Source organism: Haplochromis burtoni, unplaced genomic scaffold (genome assembly GCF_018398535.1).
Source record: "Haplochromis burtoni strain Fernald_Lab_line unplaced genomic scaffold, NCSU_Asbu1 Contig_88, whole genome shotgun sequence".
NCBI classification, from domain to species: Eukaryota; Metazoa; Chordata; class Actinopteri; order Cichliformes; family Cichlidae; genus Haplochromis; species Haplochromis burtoni.
This window is the reverse complement of record NW_024582449.1, coordinates 239,280-264,034: the sequence shown is the minus strand read 5'-3', so window position 1 is coordinate 264,034 and position 24,755 is coordinate 239,280. Positions and strand designations below refer to the sequence as shown.

The 24,755-nt window shown below is 40.8% G+C and overlaps 2 protein-coding genes across 4 annotated transcripts in view; one reads left to right on the top strand and one right to left on the bottom strand.

Annotated features, from left to right (window-relative positions):
* The first annotated feature begins 3,838 nt into the window (after window positions 1-3,838).
* Window positions 3,839-6,912, top strand: mmp13b (matrix metallopeptidase 13b). The gene is made up of 11 exons (XM_005927266.3): window positions 3,839-3,947; window positions 4,109-4,219; window positions 4,451-4,578; window positions 4,682-4,830; window positions 4,939-5,064; window positions 5,169-5,324; window positions 5,425-5,545; window positions 5,728-5,861; window positions 5,945-6,104; window positions 6,207-6,310; window positions 6,395-6,912. Exons 1-11 carry the CDS (start codon window positions 3,855-3,857, stop codon window positions 6,493-6,495), a joined length of 1,383 nt encoding a protein of 460 aa, XP_005927328.1. The 5' UTR covers window positions 3,839-3,854; the 3' UTR covers window positions 6,496-6,912.
* A 7,512-nt stretch (window positions 6,913-14,424) lies between these two features.
* The window catches only part of tsku (tsukushi small leucine rich proteoglycan homolog (Xenopus laevis)), an 11,028-nt gene continuing 697 nt past the window's right edge, over window positions 14,425-24,755 (bottom strand). Inside the window, exons 1-3 of one of the 3 annotated variants that reach the window (XM_005927265.3) lie at window positions 24,337-24,716; window positions 18,773-19,084; window positions 14,425-17,560 (exon numbers count right to left, since the gene is read on the bottom strand). In XM_005927265.3, coding sequence (XP_005927327.1) covers window positions 16,820-17,560; window positions 18,773-19,078 — 1,047 coding nt within the window. In that variant the 5' untranslated portion in view covers window positions 19,079-19,084; window positions 24,337-24,716 and the 3' untranslated portion in view covers window positions 14,425-16,819. Of the gene's footprint in view, window positions 17,561-18,772; window positions 19,085-19,797; window positions 19,865-24,336; window positions 24,717-24,755 lie in introns of those variants that run through there. The other 2 variants (XM_005927264.2, XM_005927262.3) reach the window with 2 other exon arrangements.

Here is a 24,755-nt window from a genome sequence, read left to right as displayed (position 1 = left end):
AAAAGAATAAATACACGCCTTGGCATGACTGGTCCATATATAGCAAAAGTAAAGCACTGTCATAACTGGAGATGGGGAAAAGAGCTGCATGTTATCCCAGAGCAATCCTAGAGCAATGGTTAAAAATTTCAATTTACAATAAATGTTGTATTCATGATAAAAAGAATAATAAAACCTTGATAATCTTGACTCTTTAATTATATGATTCTATTTATTCATATATCATAACAATAAAATATTCTCATTTTATGAAGCCAGATAACACACACCAATTAGTTAAACTGCAGGAATGTCTTAAAGACATAAAGACCTGGATGGCCGCTAACTTTCTGCTTCTTAATTCAGATAAAACTGAGGTTATTGTACTCGGCCCTGAAAATCTTAGAAATATGGTATCTAACCAGATTCTTACTCTGGATGGCATTACCTTGGCCTCCAGTAACGCTGTGAGGAACCTTGGAGTCATTTTTGACCAGGACATGTCCTTCAACGCACATATTAAACAAATATGTAAGACTGCTTTCTTCCATTTGTGCAACATCTCTAAAGTTAGAAATATCCTGTCTCAGAGTGACGCTGAAAAACTAGTTCATGCATTTATTACTTCCAGGCTGGACTACTGTAATTCATTATTATCAGGATGTCCAAAAAACTCGCTGAAAAGCCTTCAGCTAATCCAAAATGCTGCAGCAAGAGTCCTGACAGGGACTAGAAAGAGAGAGCATATTTCTCCTGTTTTGGCTTCCCTTCATTGGCTTCCTGTTAAATCCAGAATTGAATTCAAAATCCTGCTCCTCACATACAAGGTCTTAAATAATCAGGCCCCATCTTATCTTAATGACCTTGTAGTACCATATCACCCTATTAGAGCACTTCGCTCTCGCTCTGCAGGCCTACTTGTTGTTCCTAGAGTATTTAAAAGTAGAATGGGAGGGAGAGCCTTCAGTTTTCAGGCCCCTCTTCTGTGGAACCAGCTTCCAGTTTGGATAGATGTAGGCTGCAGGGGATTCCATGATGCATTGAGTTTTTCCTTTCAGTCACCTTCCTCACTCACTACAGGGAGTGCAGAATTATTAGGCAAGTTGTATTTTTGAGGAATAATTTTATTATTGAACAACAACCATGTTCTCAATGAACCCAAAAAACTCATTAATATCAAAGCTGAATGTTTTTGGAAGTAGTTTTTAGTTTGTTTTTAGTTTTAGCTATTTTAGGGGGATATCTGTGTGTGCAGGTGACTATTACTGTGCATAATTATTAGGCAACTTAACAAAAAACAAATATATACCCATTTCAATTATTTATTTTTACCAGTGAAACCAATATAACATCTCCACATTCACAAATATACATTTCTGACATTCAAAAACAAAACAAAAACAAATCAGCGACCAATATAGCCACCTTTCTTTGCAAGGACACTCAAAAGCCTGCCATCCATGGATTCTGTCAGTGTTTTGATCTGTTCACCATCAACATTGCGTGCAGCAGCAACCACAGCCTCCCAGACACTGTTCAGAGAGGTGTACTGTTTTCCCTCCTTGTAAATCTCACATTTGATGATGGACCACAGGTTCTCAATGGGGTTCAGATCAGGTGAACAAGGAGGCCATGTCATTAGTTTTTCTTCTTTTATACCCTTTCTTGCCAGCCACGCTGTGGAGTACTTGGACGCGTGTGATGGAGCATTGTCCTGCATGAAAATCATGTTTTTCTTGAAGGATGCAGACTTCTTCCTGTACCACTGCTTGAAGAAGGTGTCTTCCAGAAACTGGCAGTAGGACTGGGAGTTGAGCTTGACTCCATCCTCAACCCGAAAAGGCCCCACAAGCTCATCTTTGATGATACCAGCCCAAACCAGTACTCCACCTCCACCTTGCTGGCGTCTGAGTCGGACTGGAGCTCTCTGCCCTTTACCAATCCAGCCACGGGCCCATCCATCTGGCCCATCAAGACTCACTCTCATTTCATCAGTCCATAAAACCTTAGAAAAACCAGTCTTGAGATATTTCTTGGCCCAGTCTTGACGTTTCAGCTTGTGTGTCTTGTTCAGTGGTGGTCGTCTTTCAGCCTTTCTTACCTTGGCCATGTCTCTGAGTATTGCACACCTTGTGCTTTTGGGCACTCCAGTGATGTTGCAGCTCTGAAATATGGCCAAACTGGTGGCAAGTGGCATCTTGGCAGCTGCACGCTTGACTTTTCTCAGTTCATGGGCAGTTATTTTGCACCTTGGTCATATGATTGTTGTTTTTTTTTCTATATCTATGAAGTGCCTTGAGGCGACTTTTGTTGTGATTTGGCGCTATATAAATAAAATTGAATTGAATTGAATTAATGTGCAATGTTTTTACCTCAGCTATGACCAAATCCTCTACGCAGTTCCTGAGAATCTACAACTCTATTTTTTATCCAGTTCTTGGACCTCACCATTTTCAGAGGAATTTCTTTAACGACATAACACTGATCTATGAATTATAAAAGCATAGAAGCATAGAAGCACAAAACATTTACCTTACTCAGCACAACAGACAACTTAGCAAAAGAACAGTTTAAAATGGGATCTTTAGCCACTTTGTCACAAAGGCACATCATTTGTTGCCATTTCTTTTTTTCAATAAATGAAAAATTCCTAAGATAACAGAGTTTGACGGGCATTAAATAGCATTTTTTTTGGAACAGCTAACTTAGTAATAGCCCAAAACCTGGCATATCTCAATATGGTGTCGGGTGTGTCCTCAAAGGAAACTGGACATGCAGAGGACAGAAAAAGATAAATTATTAGTCTAAAAAACAAAACAAAAACAATTGACAGCAGATGAATAGTGTTTGAAAGAACGTGAGTGATGAATCTAAGTATGAAAGATTCAGATTTTGGTCCAATTATTGTCAATATGTATGGAGGAGTTCAAGAAAGAGGTCCAACAGTGAGTGTCCACAGCCATCTAAAAAACCCGTTGGAGGCTTTATCATGGTTTGTTGCTACATTTCAGGCAGGGTCATGGGAGATCCTGTCAAAATTGATGGAATTATGAATACAGACAGTCTGATTTTGATCCACACAATGGCACGCAATGTCATTTTTAATGTCCTTCAAGAAGTGTTTAGACATATTACCATCTCCCATTTTCCTAGAAAAAGAAAGAATCGAGGGGTAGGTTAAGACTTTTGCACAGTACTGTCCATCTGAATGAGCTGATTTCACCAAAGCAAATGCAGGACATTTGCATCCCACAACCACATGATGTCACATGACATGTAAATCACATTTTAAATGAAAAGTTTGTGCTTTCATCGCATCCTTTTTTTTAATATGTTTGTTAGTCATGCATCCTAAAACATGCGCAGCTAAAATAAGGCCCAGACGATCATGAGGCCACAATTCACAAAATCCCCTGTTGTTTATAGTCAGCCACTTATATGTCATCTACTGTAACCTAAGAAGAAGATGTACAGAAAATAACAACGAATGTGATGTATTTATAAAAATGAGGCTGACAGTATTTTCTGCCAAAAAACGCATCTCTTCAAAATTTCTCACGTTTGAGAAAAACAAACACATGGTTGCTTAATTTTGACGAACAGACATTTCCATGTAAATTGATTTCCAAACGTCTTAGGTAGTGGTCATACAGGAAATAGAACATGTGTGATCAAACTATGAGTTCAAAGGAGATTCAAACCACAGTCCCTGCAATTTTACAGACCCAAGCACATTCTCAACAGGCATAAGAGGAAGTGGGTAGGTGCTTTCACATGAATCACTTGGAACAGCTGGGGGAAAAAAGTGGTCTCAAGTCAGTATAAATACCCCACTGAGCTTCTTTGCCACAGTAAACGACTGTGAGCCAACAAGTATGATCGCTGTGGTGCTGCTGCTGGCGCTGGCCGCCCAGTCCTCTGCTAAGCCTCTGTCATCTGAAGACATTGACAAGCAGCTTTTAGCTGAGGTAAGAGCTCTTATTCAGTCAATATCTAGCCTTCAACTGGCTTCTGTTTTATTTCTGTTTTATCTGGGGTTTTTGTTACAATGAGCATGAATGTTTGATCTGGAGCTTTTCTGATTTTTAAATGAGCTTCACATCACAGTTTTTTGTTCTGTATCAAACAGAAATACCTTCATCGATTCTATGGCCTTCCAAATGGTCTCCAAGGTAGACGGACGTCGTCAAATTTCCTTCAAGCCAAAATCAAGGAAATGCAGAAATTCTTCAAACTGGAGGTAAAAGACCTGCAACTGACAAATAAAGGCTATCTCATCTCTCATCTCAAAAATAAAACCAGTAATTTCAAAAGAAATGAAAAAAGTATATTCTGTATTAAAAGTTTACCATTCAAAAGTTGAATATTATCAGGGAATCCAGCTTCTTTTCAGCTGCTCACAATAACAAAAGTGTTAATCGAAACGATCCATGTACTCACATATTCTCCACTATCTCTTTTACTTGTAAAGGTCACAGGGAATCTAGATGACAATACTTTAGCAGTGATGAAGGAGCCCAGATGTGGCGTTCCAGACATTGGGGAGTACAACCACTTCCCTCGACACCTCAAATGGGAAAATAACAACGTCACGTTCAGGTATGCATTTAGGTGCCATAAAGTAACAGGTGACATAGGTATTTTCGCTCAAATGTATTTTATTCACCAGCTTTCCCCTGCCTCATATCCTCTGATGTTTCAGGATAGTGAATTACACACCAGATCTGAAGAAAGAAGATGTAAACAAAGCCATCCGCAGGGCTCTCAACGTTTGGGCTGACGTTACTCCTCTGACTTTTAAGAAGCTTTACGAGGGCAATGCAGACATTATGATCAGCTTTGGATCAAAAGGTACACAAACTATTGATTGAATTCTGATATATTACAATTGAATTGAACACAAGTGTTGAAGGGTTGCTGTGGTGCATTCCTGCTCATTGTCTACCCTTTATTCTGCAGAGCATGGAGATTACAACCCATTTGATGGACCTGATGGACTGCTGGCTCATGCTTACCCTCCTGGCCAAGGCATTGGAGGAGACACTCACTTTGATGAGGATGAACACTGGACCAAAGATTCATCGGGTAAGAATTATTATAATTAGAATATTGAGCAATATCTAAACTTTTTCCTAGTGATAATTACTATTATCCAACAATATTTTGAATTCAACATCTTTTTCTTTCAGCTTACAACCTGTTTATAGTGGCAGCCCATGAGTTGGGTCACGCCCTGGGGATGTCCCATTCCACAGACCCAGGCGCACTGATGTACCCCATCTACACCTATACTACAGGCTACCCGCTGGCTGAAGATGACATTGAAGGAATTCAAGCCCTCTATGGTAGGAGTACTGTACTGTTTGACTGTAAGCTTAACCTATAGAAAACTGAGGACTGGTTGTCATCAACAGCAGATTAATGCCACATGTCCATCAACCACAGGTCCAAACCCAAATCCGAAGAAAGTGAAACCAAGGCCCGACGCCCCAAAAAAGTGTGACCCCGAGCTAACTTTTGATGCTGTCACAGAGCTCAGAGGAGAAACCATCATCTTCAAAGACAGGTACAACATGAGCCTGATCAGGTTCTTCATCACTCTGGAAAGATCTAACCACGATATCTAATCTATAACCACTCGACACAATCTATGAACAAGAGTTCCATTTTCTGCCTAAGCTCTACCAAAATAAAAGCTCTGTAAATTCTGTACTGTTCATCGTGCTGTTTTTTCACACCTCATTTCAGATACTACTGGCGTATTCATCCTCAGATGGTGGAGCCTGAATTGACTCTGATTAAGTCCACTTGGCCATCTATTCCCAAAAAAGTAGATGCAGCTTATGAGAACCCAGAGAAGGATTTGGTTATGATATTTAGTGGTGAGTAGTTCACACTTTCTGGTCATTTCTTAAATAAACAGTAGAGTGCGTGTACATCGTAAACCTATTCCACGTTTCACCAGGGATCCAAATGTGGGCTTTGAATGGATACAACCTTGTGGATGGTTACCCAAAATATATTCATAAACTTGGTCTTCCCAAGAGCGTCAGGAAAATAGATGCAGCCGTGCACATCAAAGACACTGGGAAAACTCTGCTGTTCACCGATGAAGACTACTGGAGGTATGTGGAGACATAGGAGTGATTGTAATGGTCACACTGCAGCTTTGTCAGTGATCAGACTCAACAGTGTTGAATGACTAAATGGTTATGTGTCACCCACAGCTATGATGAAGCAACAGGGACCATGGACAGTGGCTACCCACGATCCACTGAGGAGGACTTTCCTGGAATGGAGGATGAGGTCGACGCTGCTACTTATCACTATGGTATAATAAAGTCACACTCTGAGTAGAAGCATCCAAAGGTACGATTTTTATCCACCAGTACTGATACTGATCTCTGTTTTACAGGATACTTGTACTTCTTCCATGAACACATGCAGTATGAGTACAGTTACAACTCAAAGAAGGTTATTCGCATCCAAAGGGCCAACTCCATCCTCAACTGCTGATGAGAAGGACCACAGAATCCAGCGGCGACTTATATTGATTTCAATTAAAGCAGGCTTTGAGAAATACAATACAAACTATGCACATAAATACATATCAAAATGAAATGTGGAAAGACAGCCCAGTGTATGAGCAGGGAAACTTCAGAGCTTAGAAGGAAGAACTCAACTTTATAGAGATTTTTATTTTAACTATAGTGCTGGACACAGAATGCTGGAAAATTCTATAGATATGTTTTCTCATATTTATTTTACAACAATATATTTGTTCCAACTTTTATTTTGGATGTCAGGATCTTCTGGTAAAGTTCTTTGAATGCTTTGTGAACTCAATATTTGACCGAACAGTTTTTGTGCTTCCTTTGACTTTTTCAGTTTTTTTACTTAATTCAAATAAAGTTTGATTATTGATGAATGAAGTCATGTTTTTTACTTATTATTATAATAGTGGTACACAGGGGGATTAAAAACGTCTTACATATTGAAGGAATATGAGAATTTGACCCTTCTATGGTAGGAATCTTACAACCAAACTTACTGGAATTATTATTACTATTATTATGGTACAATATTAAAGAGGAGTAGTAGCGGTGGTTATAAACTTCCCACATGTTGGCAGACTGTGTTAGTGCGGTGTGATCAGTGGGCTCAACTGATAAAAAGCTAAAAGCAGCTGGACATCTGTTGCATGGTTACTTATAACAACCTGGCCATGCATAATGAAATGCAGTCAGACAGATGAACCCGTTAATAGGTTTATTCATAATCCTCTTCCAGGCATCTGTAATGATTCCTGGAGCCTTCGAGTGAGCTAATAGATGATTTAAGTTTGCAGAGCATTGTGAGCTTGTGTTGTTCAGGACAAGCTGCATTGCACTTACTTGTTGTATTGTGTCTTAACATGTTGTGCAAAAAAGTGATTTCTGATGTGTCTATGTGTTTTATGTATAATTTCTTTACTTATACTCATAAATAGACTGTAGTGAATAGGATTCATGATGGGATTAGATAAAAAATTTCCTATTTCCTATTTCCTGCCACCCTCTACACCAGATCTATCTTGAAAAAGACATTAGGAGTTTTGATGGTGCAAATTTCTGGCTCAAAATTACTCAAAATCACAGAAAAAAACAATAAATAAAAAACAAAAAAATACATTTTTGGGAAAACGTTTGTTGTTTTTTGCACAACAAAGGCACTGTCCACTTTATTAAGATCTTTTGAAACTTTTACATGCAGTTGCTTATATTTTTCACTAGAGGGCACTCCTATTAAAGGCTTGAGTGTTTCACAGCCCACTTCAGAATAAAAAAGGTTGATTTGATCAGACTCCCAAATGACTGCTATGCTGAATTAATATGCTAAATCATGTCAATACCTGCTGTTTAGATTTCAGTCTCTACACCGCAAAGTGCCATCTAATCCATTCCTCAGTGTACAGAAAAAAAAATGTTTTTCAGAACAAACAAGGCGCAGTCTGAACATTGGCTCCTGTTAATCAAACAAACTAGTCAGTTACACAGACGATCTTCCTCCTCCAACCTGTTACAGCCGGCTACCTGAATAGAGGGTGTAAGAATAGCAGTATTAAGAAAAGCAAGGATTCGTGTCCACTGCATGAGCTGTCCACTTTTGAAAAGGTCACCAAAGTATATCTAGTTGTAGTTTAGGAAACAGTGCAGTCCCAGCCAAGCAGGATAATCCACAGGCTCAATCATGTGGACATAATTACAGTGCAGTGAAGCAGTCACCTCATTTGCTCATTTCCAAAGTATTGCGATGGTGTGTGCTGCGTCACCGGTTAACAAATCCTGTGTGCGTGTTCTGATGTTCAGCTATGAGCGCCAAAGCTTCAGCTTACAGAGACGCAGAGGATGCTGCTGAAAGAAGCATGATCAAAATAACTTTATGAAATTATCTCTGTGTGTCCAAAAAGATGTAACCACTTACATTTGATATGTAGCTTTGCTGTATTTTAAGTAGAAGTAATCATTTTTGGATAGTATCAGTGCAAAGAAATCATTTAAACAAGAGAGCTCGTTAAGCAAACAGGCAGGCTGAGGGAGGCTCAGTAACCACTGTTAGAGCTGACTCCAGGCCTGTACTTGAAGTGGTTTGAAAACCTTCCATTTCCACCAGCCTTATGCTAAAGATCATGTTCAGAGAGGGACTGAAAAAAAAGCACAGCCAGTCCTGCTCAGCATAGATAAATGAAGCACTTACAGCCGCTCACTTTCTTGGATACATACACTCCTCAGGGGGAAATTGAACAAGCGAGCCTCTTGTCTCTGGATGTTTACTGACTCACTCTTACTCATAGTGAATCTGAGCAACTTTGGCTGTTGACTTTTAGGAAGCAGTGCAACTGACGAGCATTAAAAAAACAAACAAAAAGAATCAAGTCCCCTTTAGTCCGTGTGGATTTAAAGGTCATGTAAGTCTCCTTTTTATCTCACTCCTGGGCACCTCTCCCGATCCTGCTGCAGTCAAAAATCATTAATATGAACCAACTCATCCAAAATGCAGAAGCGAGGATTTGAACCTGACTCAAATGAGGAGATCATAGCCTTGAATTTTAATATCTTTCCAGTGGTCAGGTTGGAAAATACTGTTGGCTGAAGAGCAGGAGGTTTAACCCCATGGCCCCACTGCTCATCTAGCAGCCAAAACTCGAGTGGGTGTGGTTTAGCCATCAGTGTGCTTGTGCACTGCACTGAACTCCCAAAAATTGACCATAATATCCATACCCATCTTTAATTTTGAAGTGCCCTCTTATTTAAAACAAATTTTCTTTTCTTGTTTTTGTTTTTTTGTTTTGCTTCAGTTTGTCAGAGTGTAGCAGAAATTTGGTTTTAAAGGTAATGAAGGTAATGGACAGAGACAGTTGAAAGAGATCATCCCCCCCCCCCCCCCCCCCCCACAAAAAAAAAAAATCAGAGGTGGTGTCCTCTGGGGGAAACCTTCGCAGCCCCAGCAGCTTCTGATGGAAACCAGATGGAGGAGAGAGAGAGAAGTAGGGCAGCCGTCTCAGGATGTATCCGTTTTCCTGTGGGAAACTCCGTCCAGACCACCATAATGAGAGAGGTGATGCAAGAGTCCTGCTGCCTCTACAATGGACTGATTTGTTTAAAAAAAAAAAAAAAAAACTTGTGCACATTCGCTCCATGAGGCTGACGAAAATGTTCATTTTCTCAAAAAAGATGTGTCGTCTTCATCTTATGTCAGATATAGAGGCAACTTTCAAGTGACACAGCAGTTTGTGTTAAGCCTGATATAATCAAGCTGATAAATGTGGCCCTTTTAGCTGATGGCAAATATAACCCTTCTGTGTGTGTGTGTGTGTGTGTGTGTGTGTGTGTGTGTGTGTGTGTGTGTGTGTGTTCAGCTTATTTCCATCTGAACTGGCTGGTTCAGTATCACAGTGTTTATTTTCTGCAGCCTTCTGTGTGCTGCTGGCCACCTTGTCATTTTCTTGTTGTTCTTTTTCTTCCTTTTTCCACAAATAGAAAAGAAACAATCTGAAGTCGTGATGTTTGCAAAGCTCAGCGGTGCTGAAAACACACTGTCTGCAAGTTTCCACCCTCTGGATGCTGGAATGTGGAGAAAATCCAACTCTGCTCCACGCTGACCATCGAGAAGTGATAAGTCAGACCGGATGTGAGCTGAAGCAGTGTCGTAAATTCAGTAAACTGAACTCTCTGGTGTGGCGATATAGCTGGCAGCAGCCTTCTGAGATTACATTATGTTAAAAGGCTACTTCAAATATTTGTTTTCTGCAAATGTGCAAGCAGCTGTGCAATTAAAAAGTGTACAACTTTTAATGTAGGAACTGTGGGAAACACTGCACTGTCCTCCCATCAGGATACCAAGCCAAATTATCAATAATAAATGAATCCAAAATAAAATTCACTGTAAAAGCAAAGAGTTTAAAAGTCAAATCCACAAGTGAAAACGTTGCATTTACAAAGAATCATTATTCATAGTTTGCAGGCTGTTTTTGTTTCCAGCTCTCATTTGGCATGTGGGCCTCTTTGTAATCACTGCACTCAGTTGTCAGAGAGAGTAATACAATCCAGGATTTCTTCCTTAACGTGGAGAATCACCATCGTCTCTCATAAACGCTCCTACGCTGTGGACGAAACACAACCCGAAACTCTTTACAAAATAAAGGCCAACCTTCATTCACAACTGAAACCGAGACCAATCTATTGGGGTCATTTATAAGACAAGATAAATACTTTAGCTACTGCAATGAATGAGTAAATATAGTAGTTATGGTTGGACGATCAATCTCCGACTGCTGTGTTGAAGTATCTTTGGGTCAGATACTAAACCCTGAATTGCCCCCAATGCTTCCACTGGAGTAAGTGCATGTGAATGCCAGATAAAAGCGCTTAGTCATAGATAAGAGTGCTGTAGAAATATGTGTGTGTGACTGGGTGATTGTAGTAGAAAGCCTTTTGAGTGCTCAAATTGAGTAGAAAGCCGTAGACCAGTACTTGTAATCTATATATGTAGCCATTTACCAGTTAAGTATAATCATGTTTTTTTAAACTACTTTTATTTCAGACAGGAATAATCTAAAATGTTTCAATCACGGCTTTTAATTATTTGTACACTGAAAGTGAAAGAAAAAGTGCAGCTGTGGCTCTGGACGTAGAGTGGGGCTCGGTAGGAAGGTTGACGCTTCAATCCCTGACTGTGTTTCAAAGCATTCTCAGGCAAGAGGCTGAACCCCAAGCCATCCATCGACATGTGAGTTTGAATGCTAGATGAAAGAGAATAGGTGGTGCAGTGAGTGTTTGGAGGCTGAGGCCTGGACTGGTAACCTTGAAACTTGAAAATCAGACCTGTTCCATGCACTGCTGACATGTGGACGAGTCCCACTGTGTCTGATGAGTGTGAAAATAAAGAAAGTATTTTTAACAGTCTGAGCGGCACTCAGGGCATCTGTTCAGCACAAGCAAAAATACACAAGAGCATCTGAAGATCTGAAGCAGCAAATCACAGCTACCTTGTTGCTTCACGGAGGAGTGATTTAGAGGAAGCTTTACCTCATGCGTAAAAGGCTTCCAATCAACATGTAGGCTGCAGACCGCTGTTTGAAGCATCGCCCCTTTTTACATGGCAATCCAAGTTTAAACGTGATTTTTGTTGTGTCATTTGTGCACAATAATGCCATGGAGCAGTACAGACTTCAGCAGCTTTAGTGGCTCTCAGAACAAAAAACAAGCAGCTCTTTGTGGCCTGTGACAAGTTGAGCGGATCTTTTGTTTGTCTGGAAAACAAAACCTCTGCAGTTCGCTGACACAGTACCTTGGTGCCTATTGTTACAGCAGCACAACAAGCCTGAGGGCATTTCAAAGCATCCAAATGTCACTGCTCTGACATGAAAACTTGAAAACTGAAAAAAGAGAGAATAAAGAGTTAAAACCTCGCAGCGTTCAGAGCAATATGGGCTCATTGATGAAGCAAAAGTGGATTAGTTGCTTGGATGGCTTGATTCTCTGGAGGATTTCTCCGGGAAGGTCAAATTACATTTGTGTGATAGTTGTTCAAGCAAGAACAGAGTACTTAATAAAAACACCCTGGTTCTGCTTGCCTGAATTAATTATTCACAGTTCAAAGCTTCCCTCTGCTTTGAAGTAATTACATCTCACAGCCAGACCACTGCAGAGAAACAAGTCACTTCCTTTTGAATTCTTCACTCACGTGTACTGCGCCACTGTGCCTAAAGTCAAATAAATATTAATTATCCTGCTTAAAGGCATTGCTTTACAACTTATGAGCTTTACAATGAGGAACAAAGAGAATGAAAAGTGGTAGAAGTGGCTGTGTCGAATCTGAGAGGCAGAACGTGAGATAAATCAGCTGAGGGGAGGGTTGTTTTTCTTGATGACGTGACTTCAGACTACAGATTAGATGAGATAAAACATGTTTAGATAGGTCTGTGGGGTTTTTTGTTTCCTTTTGTTTGTTTTTTACCTTCATGGGAACTTAACTTTCTTTGTACCCATAAATGTCACCGACCTCCAGTTTATTTTTTTTAACGTCAAACTGAAAGATCTTGGTTGCTTTTCGATCTGTGAGAATCTTTTGCGTTGAGAGCCGTCTTGATTTCTTTGTAGCATAGATTCAACATGGTGCTGGAAACATTCCTGCATTTTGGTCCATACTGACACAGCGTCACACAGTTGCTGCAGATTTCTGAGCTGCATATCCACGATGTGAATTTACCCTATGCCACATCCTAAAGGAGCTCTATTGGACTGAGATCTGGTGACTGTGGAGGACATTTCACTAGTGACGTCACTGTCATGTTTGATATGATGTGAGCTTTGTGACATGGCGTGTTTCCCTGTTGGAAGCAGCCATCAGACAATGAGTACACTGTGGTCATAAAGGGATGGACATGGTCAACATCAATACTGTCTGGCTGTGACTTTTACACATTGCCCAGTTGGTACCAAAGGGTCCAAAAACCACCACTAGCAGTCTGAACTGCTGATACAAGGCAGGATGGATCCAGGCTTTCATGCTGTTTGAACGTCGCAGCAGAAATTGCAGACTCATCAGGCTGGGCAACATTTTTCTATTCCTTTACTGTCCAGTTTTGATAACACCGTGTAAACTTCGTGAACTTCATGCGCCGAGTTTCTGTCATGTCTGATTATTTGCATTAATAAGCAGCATATGTTCCACTGTGCATTTCCTTCTGAGACAAGGATGTACTAGACTGTGATGCATCTTACAGATGTCATGACAGCTCATTTCTGCTCCTTTTCAACACATCTGTGCATGCCCCTGAAGACACAGAGGAACATTGTTAGGCGACGGTGGAATGTGTAAACGGACACATGGTCTCCATCCTGGATAGCTTTCTGCTCAAGGTCTTATTCATATTTTCACTCTTAAACATGTTATTACACTTCACACAAACATTTCTGGACACTGGATTATATGCTTAAAATAAGTGTTATGATTATAGAACCAGAGGGATTTTTTGAAAGTGTTTAAGCTATTGTGCCACTACTGAATACAGCTGGGATTGCTTTCTTTTTCTTTTTTTTGAATTGCTTCCTTAGGTATAAACACAACACTGCATCACACAAGACAGGGGGGGAAAAGAAGAAAAAAAACATCTGGAAAAGTTTTGTGCTGTGGGATCAATCCACTGAGGGTCCCACTCACAAGTTAGAACTGCATGACATAAGCAAACTTACCCATAAACCCTCTGTATTCTCCAGCTCATTTTTCAAGATGTAACACATGTGGTCGGCCTCTGATGCAATCTCTGAAAATCCGTTAATTAGTCACTTTTCTTCCCCCTTTGTTTTTGTTTTTTTCTTGTAGTTTGAACAAAGTGTCACAGAACACAGGGCACAGTGTGACGTTTTTCCATCTTGGATACCACTTGTTGCCAAACACACACACACAGACACACAGAAAATCTGCAAGCTGCCGTGTCGGACACCCACTTCTCTTTCCCCCTTTTCTCCTTTCTCAGCTCGGCTCCTTCGCTGTCACCTCCTTGGCAGGTTACCAGCGCACTGTGGCATATAAGCCTGACAAACCTTTGTGCGTGTCCCAATTTTTTTTTTTTTTTTTTTTTTTTAAAAGCTATTCAGGAGCACAAGCGTGCCCGTATGGGTCTGTGCATGCGTGTAAATAAAGTTTCTGAGTTGTGAAAGCGACACAAACCGCAGAGATCTAAGCTTTTCCTCGTGTCCTGCAGAGACACACCCTTTGCTGTGAGTCAGGCACATATTGCACACACTTTCTATGAAAAACTGGAGCAGACACTGACACAATATTTCCTCGCATGTGATTCTTTTGAATCACATGTTTTGAATGTGTTTCATTTCCTCGGCCGGTACACAGAATAATTGTTCCCATTCTTACGTCACAAAGAATTAAAGCAGTCAAAGGATGTAAGAATAGTCACATTTTATATAAAGTTATATACAGCATAGTTACATACATACAAATATAAAGTCTCCTCCACTTAAACTGAAAAGATTGGATATGCTTTCAAATATCGCGCCTTTACAGATTGCAGACATCAATAAAACCCTAATGTGCAGTCTTGAGGCTGCACTGAATGCCACAGGAATGCCAAGGTAAGCACAGCGCTGCTCGATGTTTAAACATTAACACATACTGGCATCGTTTCATCACCAAGTATGTGATAACAAGTGATAATAATACTGGATATGAGCCAATCTGCTATGAAAACCATCCTGCTCAGATGGAGGACAATGTGAGTGGGAGTAACAGCGACTCCAGGTCTGCACGGTCGAGGACGCTTACGTCCTGTTTTGTAGTGTAGCTGTGGAGAGGAACAGTTCAGCTCGGGCTCAATGGGCACAAAAAACAAGCAAACAAACAAGCAAACAAAAAAATCAAGTAATGAAATGGTCATTTTGTGGGTGTAACAAGGAAAAGAATTTTATCCTCAGCATGTGTAGCAAGACTTGACTTTGTTTCCCACGCACTTAAAGGAATCTGCTCCCTGGATTCTAGAGTTCAATGTTTTTTGGGGGAGTTGTTTTTGTGTGAAATACTTGCGTTAACCAGCAGCCACTGTTGGCGTAGCTTAACATTAACACTGAATACAGGGTTATACGAAGACAGCCTGGTTCTGTACAAAAAAGTGAGAAAATCCAGCAAATGAACGGGTTGTATCTCTTGTAGGTGGACTGTGTTTCCATGGAATAAGCAAAGCAGGCAAGGACATGTTAAATAAACCTTACTTCAAGTGCTGCAATGATGGTGCTTGTGATTCTTAATCACCGGCTGATGATTAAATAGGTTTGAGCGCTGGAGATTGTTAGTGCTACGCAGGAAAAGTTGAGCAATAATCCGTGGGATACTGACAGAATCTGTGAATCATCTAAGAATTTGTAGCATCTGATGTCATCAACAGCGGTAAGAAAAGCAGTTTTTCTTGGTATCAGTCTCATTTCGGTGGGAGTGCGTGGAACCAGTTTTCGGATCAGGCACCGGTGGCTTGTCGGTGGAAAGCTGGTTCTTCCAACAGAGCTAGTCTGCTTTCTCTGCGTCCAGTCTTTGAGCAAAGATAAACTTCATTCTAAAAACATAAGAGTGGTATCAGTCTTCTAAAGAAAACCCTCCCCTAACCTTTTCTGTCAAGCGTCACATTCAATATCACATGAAAAATCTTAGTGGTCACCGGTCAACAAAAGTCCCTCAGTGCTGTCGTTCTCAGCAACACTTTGAAGGAATGATATTTTCCAAAGGTTTAAGTGCATTATTATAAAACAATACCGCAAATCTAATAAGTGCAATTAAATCGTAATGTGGTCCGCTTTGAAGTACACTCAAGGGATTTAATAACACACCACTCTACTTTTGGCCCAATTTGGGAAGAGTTTTTCTCTATTGTGGGGTTGCTTTTTTGATAATTCCCAACGTTTTATTTTAGCAAAGAGTGTCACAATGCCTTTACCCAAAGTACCCCAGATGGCCACTCCTCTATCAAACACACCCAACCCTATGAAAAAGCCATCATAGGTTTGGAAAAAATCCCATCTGGGGCAACCTGACCTTGATCGTCCCATTAGAATGACAGAGGCAGGGCGGACCGCCAGACAAGATGCCAATGAGCAATGAGCCCTGATCTCAACCACATGAAACCTGTGGAGTTCCTCTCCACAGATTCAGCAGCAACTCTGGGCTGCACTGACTGAAGAGTGGGGCTGCCTTCCCACAGTGTTCCTGTCCATGAAGAGGTGTACTAGTGCCACAATCAATGTAGATGGCACATTCATTATGGACTGTCTTTTTTCATACCTGCAGTTATGTCACTTCAGCAAAGTATGGTGCTTATATTTTTTGGCTTTTTTTTGTTCATTTGGTCATTATTAAGTTAGGATATCCATTAAAAGCTAATGGGAAGCAATATATGAGTGGACATTTGCATACCACTCAAACTACACCAGCAAATTTACAAAGAAATGCAGTGGTGTGGTGTAAAATCCCTTGAGTGTACATGAAGTACACTCCAGTACTTTAAGTAATGTATAAACATTGCTTAAGTTGTGACTTCATGACAGGTTCTCTACCAGTTTAGACAACACTGCATTTTAAAGAAAATGTGCTACATAAAAAGAGACTGCGTTTTAAAAAGATACAGCATGTATGATACTTCATGAAGGCTACCTCAGATCTTTAAAAGACACTCCAAAATATCCCTGTGACTTAATAAGAGCAACACACACACACACACACAAATAAAAGTGTTTTCATCTCTAAGCAAATAAAGGCACAGCTCTGGTATCAAGGCTCCAAGAAGCAGTCCATTCCCTCACAGCACAATGCCGTCTGTGTTACAGGTCAGCACCTCGTTATGCTGGACCTGGCCCATCTGCCGGTGGAACAGTCCCTGTTTCTGGGTCCTCCAGCAATGGTTGTTTCGTCCCAGTGTGATACTCTTAATGCTGGGCAGATGGGTCAGCATGTTAGCTGGCAAGGATGCTACGCCAGAACCGGTCAAATTCAGCTCCTGCAGAGAGTCTAGCCCACTAAACACTGTGGGGCTCAGGCTCTTGAGCTTCGGGTTGTTTGAGAGATCCAGAACTTGCAGGCTCTGGAGACCTTTGAAGCCCATTGGCCTGATGTGTTCGAGTTCGGGGAGGCCACTCAGAGATAAATAAACCAGATCTTTCAGCTGAGCAAAGGCTCCCTCTGTGATTTGTCTGATGGGGTTTCCATCCAGATTGAGATACCTCAGAAGAAGTCCCGCCAGGCTCGGCACGCTCGACAGCTGGTTTGACGACAGAGTTAAGCTCTGGATGTGTAAAACTCGGCCGTACAAAGCAGCAGAGACTGAAACAAGCTTGTTTTGAGACAGATCCACACTAACAGGTTCACCGTGAACCTTGGAAGCAAACACCTCCAAGTCAAACTCCCGGAAGCTGTTGTGGCTGAGGTCAACTTCAACCAGGGGGAGCCCAGAGAAACAGCTCGGCGAGAGGCTCTCCAAGCTGTTGTGGCTCAGATCCAAAGACTCCAGATAACGCAGCTTGGACAGTGCGCTGGGGCTTATCTGGAAGTATGAAGGAAGGAAACAAGTTAACAAAGATAAAAAGAAGGAATAAACACTGAGCAGTAAGCTGCAAGTAAATATTTTCATTTATTTTGTGAGACTGGTGGAGCCTGCACCATAATGGGACCAGAAAGGGCAAATACTTGAGCTGTTATCTCTGACGCTAGAAGAGGTGTTAGCTACAGAGCTGCATGTCCATTGTGCTCCATTAGTGGTCCAGTGAACTGTGAAAAAGGTTTTAACTGGCTTCGTCTATCTCTCTCAACACTCCGCTCTGTGTATCAGGCTCCATCAATTTTGTGTCCTTAAAAACTTGAGATAACACTCCAAACTAGCTGGCAGTAGGGAGCAGGTCTGAGCTGCGTATGTCTGAATCTAAGTGAGAATAAGCTGGTAGAATTTACAAAACACTGCAGATTCAGCCCAAGTTATAAATCTTTGTTTAAAAAACAGGCATAAAAAATTTGACTTTGACTAGGCCAAAAACCTTCATTTTGTTTTGTTTTTTAGCCATTTAGAGGCTGACTTGCTGGTGTGTTTCAGATTATTGCCCTGCTGCAAAACACAAGTGTGTTTGAACTTCAACGCTTGAACTGATAGCCGGACATTCTCCTTCTTTGGAATCTTTGGCAAATCATGATTTAACAGGGGACAAATCCCTTGTTACACAAAGCCAGGTAGGTTTGGACAGCTTTTTTTCCCATAAGAAACATTCATTTAAAAACTTCATTTTGTATTTACCCTGGTTATATTTTACTAATATTAAAAATTTGTTTGATGATCTGAAAGAAAAAATAAGAAATCAGAAATGAGGAAAATACTTTTTTTACAGCACTGTACCAGAAGATTATTACACTAGTACTATAATCCTCCCAATTGGAGCGTTGGCGTGCTCGATGGGTTTAGGTTAAACTTTTAGGTCAAACTATTGTAACTCTTGAACTACTGGCGCAATAACAAAACTTCCAATGGCTACGGAAAGCAGCAACTCTGTGCTTTTCAGTGATATAAGGGTCATTACGGTAATCCCAGGCAAGATGCCACATCAAAATCTGGGCAAATAACACAGAAAGCAACACAGCAAATGACAAAAACAAAACAATTAAAAAAAAAAAAAACAGTAAAAAGAACCCAAATGCCTGAAAAACTACCAGTAAAAGTTTAGTCTTTAGTGGGTCAAGGACATATATAGGAGTTCTTTAAACTACTTACCTTTGTAATGTGGTTGCTGCTGAGGTCCAAACTGATGAGGGTGGTGTAGCCTGGACCAGCCAACATAGTGTCACTGAGTGGGCCCATTTCATTGGAGGACAGGTCCAAGTGAGCAGTGTCCAGCGGGATTGGTATGGGCATGGAGGCGCTGGGTCCCAGCCCTCGGCAGTCCACTTTGGTCAAGCTGAAGCTGTCGAAGAGACCAAAGCTTTCCACTTCACAATGGCAACCAGGATGGCAGTTCTTAACGCCGCTGGACTGGGCGTCCGCCAGCAGCGAGAGACCAAGCCACAGCAAGAGAGCCATTATTCTCTGGAGAGAGAACAAATTCACTATTTACATTAACAGCCCTCTTAACAACACTCCTGCCTGCCAGGTTAAAAACTGTTCCTGGGCACAGTTGCCATCTGGAGAAACTGCACCTCTCACTCACCATCAAATCCAACCTTGCATGAACTACCGAACAGAGTACCTGGATTTTAGAAATTTGAGGAGCTGTGAAGGCTTTTGTATAGCTCTGAGAAAAAGACTTCACGCTTTTATTTGTGCAACTTGAGTAGCCCCAATTTCTCCCTTCTCTGTCTCTCTCCCTCTCTCTTTTGGCTTCCCAATGGGTGTGACCTAATTTCTTTGATCAATGAGTTCATTTGCACTTTCTTAGTCAACTCACTAGAATGCATACGCATAGTTATAAAACTGAGTGTATCGTAAATCTTTGATCCATTTTGAAATTAGGGAGAGAAAAAAATAAGAGAGATGTGCCCACATCCTCTGAGCCTCGGTGTATTAAGAAGACACAGTCAGAAACAATTTCTCCTTCTGAAATGCTATTTCTATGTGACTGCACTGTAAAGCACAGCAAATACGGAAAGAAACTTTATAAATGAAATGACTGAAATTTAAAAATTGCTCCACAATTTTAGAAAGCTTTAAAAAGAGAATAAATTGCAGGATAAATATATAATCATCCAATAAAAATACTGCAAAACTGAACCAAGACCAAACCAGAGAATAGCCAGTCATACCTATATTCAGCTCTTGTGTGCTCCCTCTGTGTGTATCGGAATGAATGGGAGCTTAACAGTGTCTAGTCACTCACTCACTCACTCATGTCTCACTCACTCACACACACACACACACACACACACACACACACACACACACACACACACACACACAACAGAAAATGGACAGAGGTTAAGAGTTGTGTAATAGTTAGAAGTGAAAAGTCATGGTGAAGTTGTTGCATGTGTTACACAGAAGAGTATGTGTTAAAAGATAAAACCTGCAGCTTTGCACCAGTATAGCTATGAGAAAATGACACCCTTGCCCTCCTGTTTTTAAATAAGTAAACTAGAATAACTGTCATGTTGTTACAAATTTAAAAAAAAAAAAAAACTCTTAGAAGTTCCACTTTTTTATTGGACATTACCAAGAGCACAAAATTCAGTATGAATGCATTTAATTTTAAGGCTTTCCAATAAATGCAAAATGCATTTTCAGTAACACCTAGAAAGAGTTAAAATTTATTTCCCTTACATTATGTATGAGCGTGAGGAGCGTAGTTACACATTACTTGCTGTTTAACATATGCGTGCCGATTACAACAGGCTCAAAGTCTGCTCAGCCAAAGCTGCTCACCTCTGTGCAGTGTTTGGCTGTTTTGACCCCTGTACACACTGCTATTGGTTAATCTGTAAAAGCGATAGAAAGCCGTGACTGTGCGTTCCAAGTGCGGACTGTGCACGTCCCCCGAGCTGCACGTTTTGACCAGACATGAAGGGGCACGTTGGAACGCTGAGTTCTTTACAAGCAGCACAGTTCACATGCAACTTTTTTTTTTTTTAAACTAAAAGGCTCATTCACCCAATCACACACACTCACATAGATGCATCAGGAGCAACTTGGGAGTTCAGTATTTTGCCCAACAGTTCAACATGCAGACGCAAGTAGCCACAAATTTGTTCATCCAAATTTAAGGATATTTCTTCCAGATTTTTGTAGTTCACAGAATCCTTTCAGTTTATTTAAAAAAATTTTTTCAAAAGGCCTTTAATATTCATTTTAGTTACCTAAAATGTTTTTCACATCCAGTTTTAGTAAACTAAAATGACCTTGGTCTGTTGTCAGATGGAGGCAGTGACCAAAGTATGTGGTACAACCGGTCTGTGGGCTACTCGTGCTTGTGCTGTTGCTGGTTCACCAGCCAGGCGTGGAAAACAGTGAGGTTATAACACATAAAGTCCTCAAGTGAGTGTTAGAAGCAATGAAAGCACTGCTGCCACTGTCTGTACTTTTCATACTGTATTTTTGATATTCAATGTTTTTTTTCCAATAAGCTCAATTATACAGGTTTTTTTTATGAGTTTACAGGAGCACATTGAACACCCCTAGATGTAGGCTCTATGTAGGCACACGGACACAGAACTTTTACTTCAGCCCAACCTGGAACTACAGAGAGGAATGCTATAGGCAGACTATGGCTACGTCCACACTAATGTGTTTTCGTTTGAAAATCGTTTTCTCATCGTTTTCTCTCCGTTTTGGCCTCCCGTCCACACTGAGACTGCGTTTTGAAAACGCTCTCGAAAACGAATACACTTGAAGACGGTGCTTCGCGTCGCAGTGTTGACAGCGAAAATGGAGACTTTCGAAAACGATGATGAATTTTAGTCATGTGATGCAGTCATGTGACCAATTCAACAAAGATAGCGGAGAACATTATACAGCAGTTGTTTTGTTTGCTCTCAATTTTGACAGCCCTATTAAAGATTGATATCAGTTTGTACATGCTTCAAATAATTTAATTCTCACTCTTTTGCAACTTTGTACTTTTGTGTTACTCGCAGCAACAACTCCACCTCATTGTTAGTCCAAAAAAACTTTTGCCACGACGTTTCAACGAGCCAGAAAGTAAATAAACGGCAGACAGAAATGAGGCAGGCCGAATCTTCTTGCGTTTCACGCATGCGCAATGCTGGAAAGTAAGCGTTTTTGGCTATTTCAATGTGGACGCACAACTCTGTGAAAATGACTGAAAACGCTAGTGTGGATGTGGAGCGTTTTCAGACGAAAACGTCATTTTCAAATCTATCCGGGCTAGTGTGGACGTAGCCTATATGTGGAAAACTGTAAAACCAAGTGCTCTTCAGCAGTTTGTCACTTCTGTGTTATCCAGCCACTTTCATCAACCCTTCTCCCCCTCCTCCACTGTTCGCTCCCTCTGCATTAGTGCTGAACTTTCTGCGCCAGGTGTGCTTCCCAGCTTCTTGCCAATAAATCTTAGCTAACAGCAAACCACTGCAGGCAGCGCCTCCAGATCAGACACATTCTAACTGCTGCAATTATCCAACAGCAGCACGAGCTACAAAAGCCCCCCTGAGAGGGCAATTGGCAAAGGACTGTGAAATCAGCCTCCGACATGTTCAGAGGTCTTCTCACACCTCTTCATCCCGTGAAAGCCGCACATTAACCTCTGCTGGCCCTTGAGGATTTATCAGCCATTAGTTATATATGAACACATGCACAGTGATTATTTTTATGGGATCAATCTTATCTTTGCAAGAGTTTTGCATATTATTATCACACTGTTGCTCAATTTGCTGTAGTGTGATCAGACTTATCAGATAAATGTGTCAAAAGTCAATCAAAAAGCATCGCTTTTATTTGCCTGCAAGCAAAATCCTTGTGTAAGTTCAAATAAAAGATTTTCTACTGTGTCTTCTTTATCTAAGTGTAACCAAATTTGTAGAATACAAATATATTGCAGGCACATTTTAAAGCGTTACTTATCTAACTATCTCTCTATTTAGTCCTCCCATTTAAAATGTATTCATTTCCATCTGAGTCAGACCTCTTTGAGCCCCCAATGCGTTTAGCATCCTCCGGTGCTCTGATGTATTCGTTATGTCACTGAGACTTCTCTGTCCCAATTTAATCTTCAAGCTGAAGACTAAAAAGTGTGTAATTAGAAGATGGATGCTGCAGTAATCCTTTTAAGCCAAATTAATGCATGACAATGAGGTGGAGACGAGAAGTTTGAATTAAACCAGCACTGCTTAAGTGTTTTAAAACAATTAGGTGCCAATGAAACGCCAGCAGTTCTGGCGAATAAATAAAATCTGAGGCAAAGAGACTAATCACATTCATCCCAATGCACTCTGAAAAGCTAGCAGGACAGTACTTCAGAATAAAAATAACTCGCTGGATGTTTATCTGGATGGCCTCTTTACACAGGTAATTGTAGTATGTGATCATTTTATACACATATATATTAGTAGAAATTACCAAAAAGTTTACAAGGCTGGTAGAATAATCATCAGCAGGTACAGCATGAAAATGCTGCTTACATAGCCATGCAGCAGTAATAGTAATCTAGTACTGTAGCCAAAACTAGCTGCCTGAGACATCAGTCAGTTAGTATCAGCCCATTCAACCAGGAAAGATTAACTCTGGGTAGTTTAGAAGTAGTGTCATTCTGCAATTTTCATAGGTTTACATCTCTTGACTAAGCAGGTACTAAACACTAAAATAGTCTTTATCTTGCCAGCTCCTTACAAGGTCGGTTTTATATTTGATAACACAAATATGGAGGAAAGAAAAAAACAAAAAACAAAACACCAGATAACTCCTCCCCTGCATGTACTCCCCCCTGCATGTACTCCCCCCTGCATGTACTCCCCCCTGCATGTACTCCCCAGGTGGTATCCTCTCCTAGACCATCCTGACTATTTGGAGAAGGTAATTTAAGCTGCTACCCCTTTCCCCCCCAACAGGTCACCACATCACATGGTCTTTTCGTAGTGCTTTTACTGCTTTTAGCTGTCAGTGTGATTAGAAAAATGCTACAAAAAGTTGAATTCACTGCATCACATTACCTGTGCCTGATAAGATATAACACTTCTATACAGCCAGAAGATGGCAATAATGAATAAAGAAATTAAGGGAAAAAAATGGAAAAAAAAAAACCTAGGACAATAATGTCAGTATGGAATTTCACAAACCTAAAAGGCTACGTCTTTGATACCGCCTGTGGATTTGTTGCTGCTATACAAATAGTACAACCATGCAGGAGGACATGCAAAGGGTTGGTGTGCCAGAAGAGGATGCTAAGGACAGGGTGAGATGGAGGCAGATGAGCCATAACCAAAAGAAGAAGATGAAAACACAAAGAGGAAAAACAGGCAAAGCCAAACACAATTACAGCAAAGGAATTTTGAGAAAAAAAACTACTAATAATAACAAATAGGCGATCTAGCACAAACCTTACTGCTGGGTAGCGCTAGCATAAAAACCCCAAACTCTGCTACAACTGTGCACTGTTGGCCAAACAGTGCTGTTTCTTGAATTGCCCATCCTGAGCGAGAAAGGCCAAATTTCTCCAACGCTGTCCAGATTTAATCTTGTTTTGGCCTGAAGCTGAAATCTGTCAAATAGGCCAATATTTCCCCAGCACTAGCCCAATCATTTCCACCTTTCTAATGCAACTTCAATACACTGTTTGTTCATTTTTTGTGTATATATAGAAAAAAAAATAAAAATAAATAAAAATAAAGAATACTCACCGATTTAACAATGACAGTATTGTTGGAGGGGACATAATCAATATCGGCTCCAAAAAAAAATATTGGTCAAGCTCAAAGGAGGGGATTTGGACTGCATCAGTAAATGTGAAGAAAATGTGAGTGCAGAGCTTTTATTTGCTTCTATTTTCATCTATATATCCTCTTCTCTCTCATTTATGGCTTTGTGTCAGTGTCAGAGTTTCTCTTCCTCTTTTTCATCGTAAAAAGCCGACCAAACGCTCGCAAAAAGTGCCGCAGCTCTGTCAGCATTGCCACAACTTAAACCGTCGTGCCATGCCTGCGAGAGGGGAGGCGGGTACCCACGCACTGCACGGACACCTCTGTCTGCAGATCAAATTTCCTGCAGCTGTACGTGGCAGAGCTGGGGGTGGGGTGGGTTTGGGGGGGGGGGGGGGGGT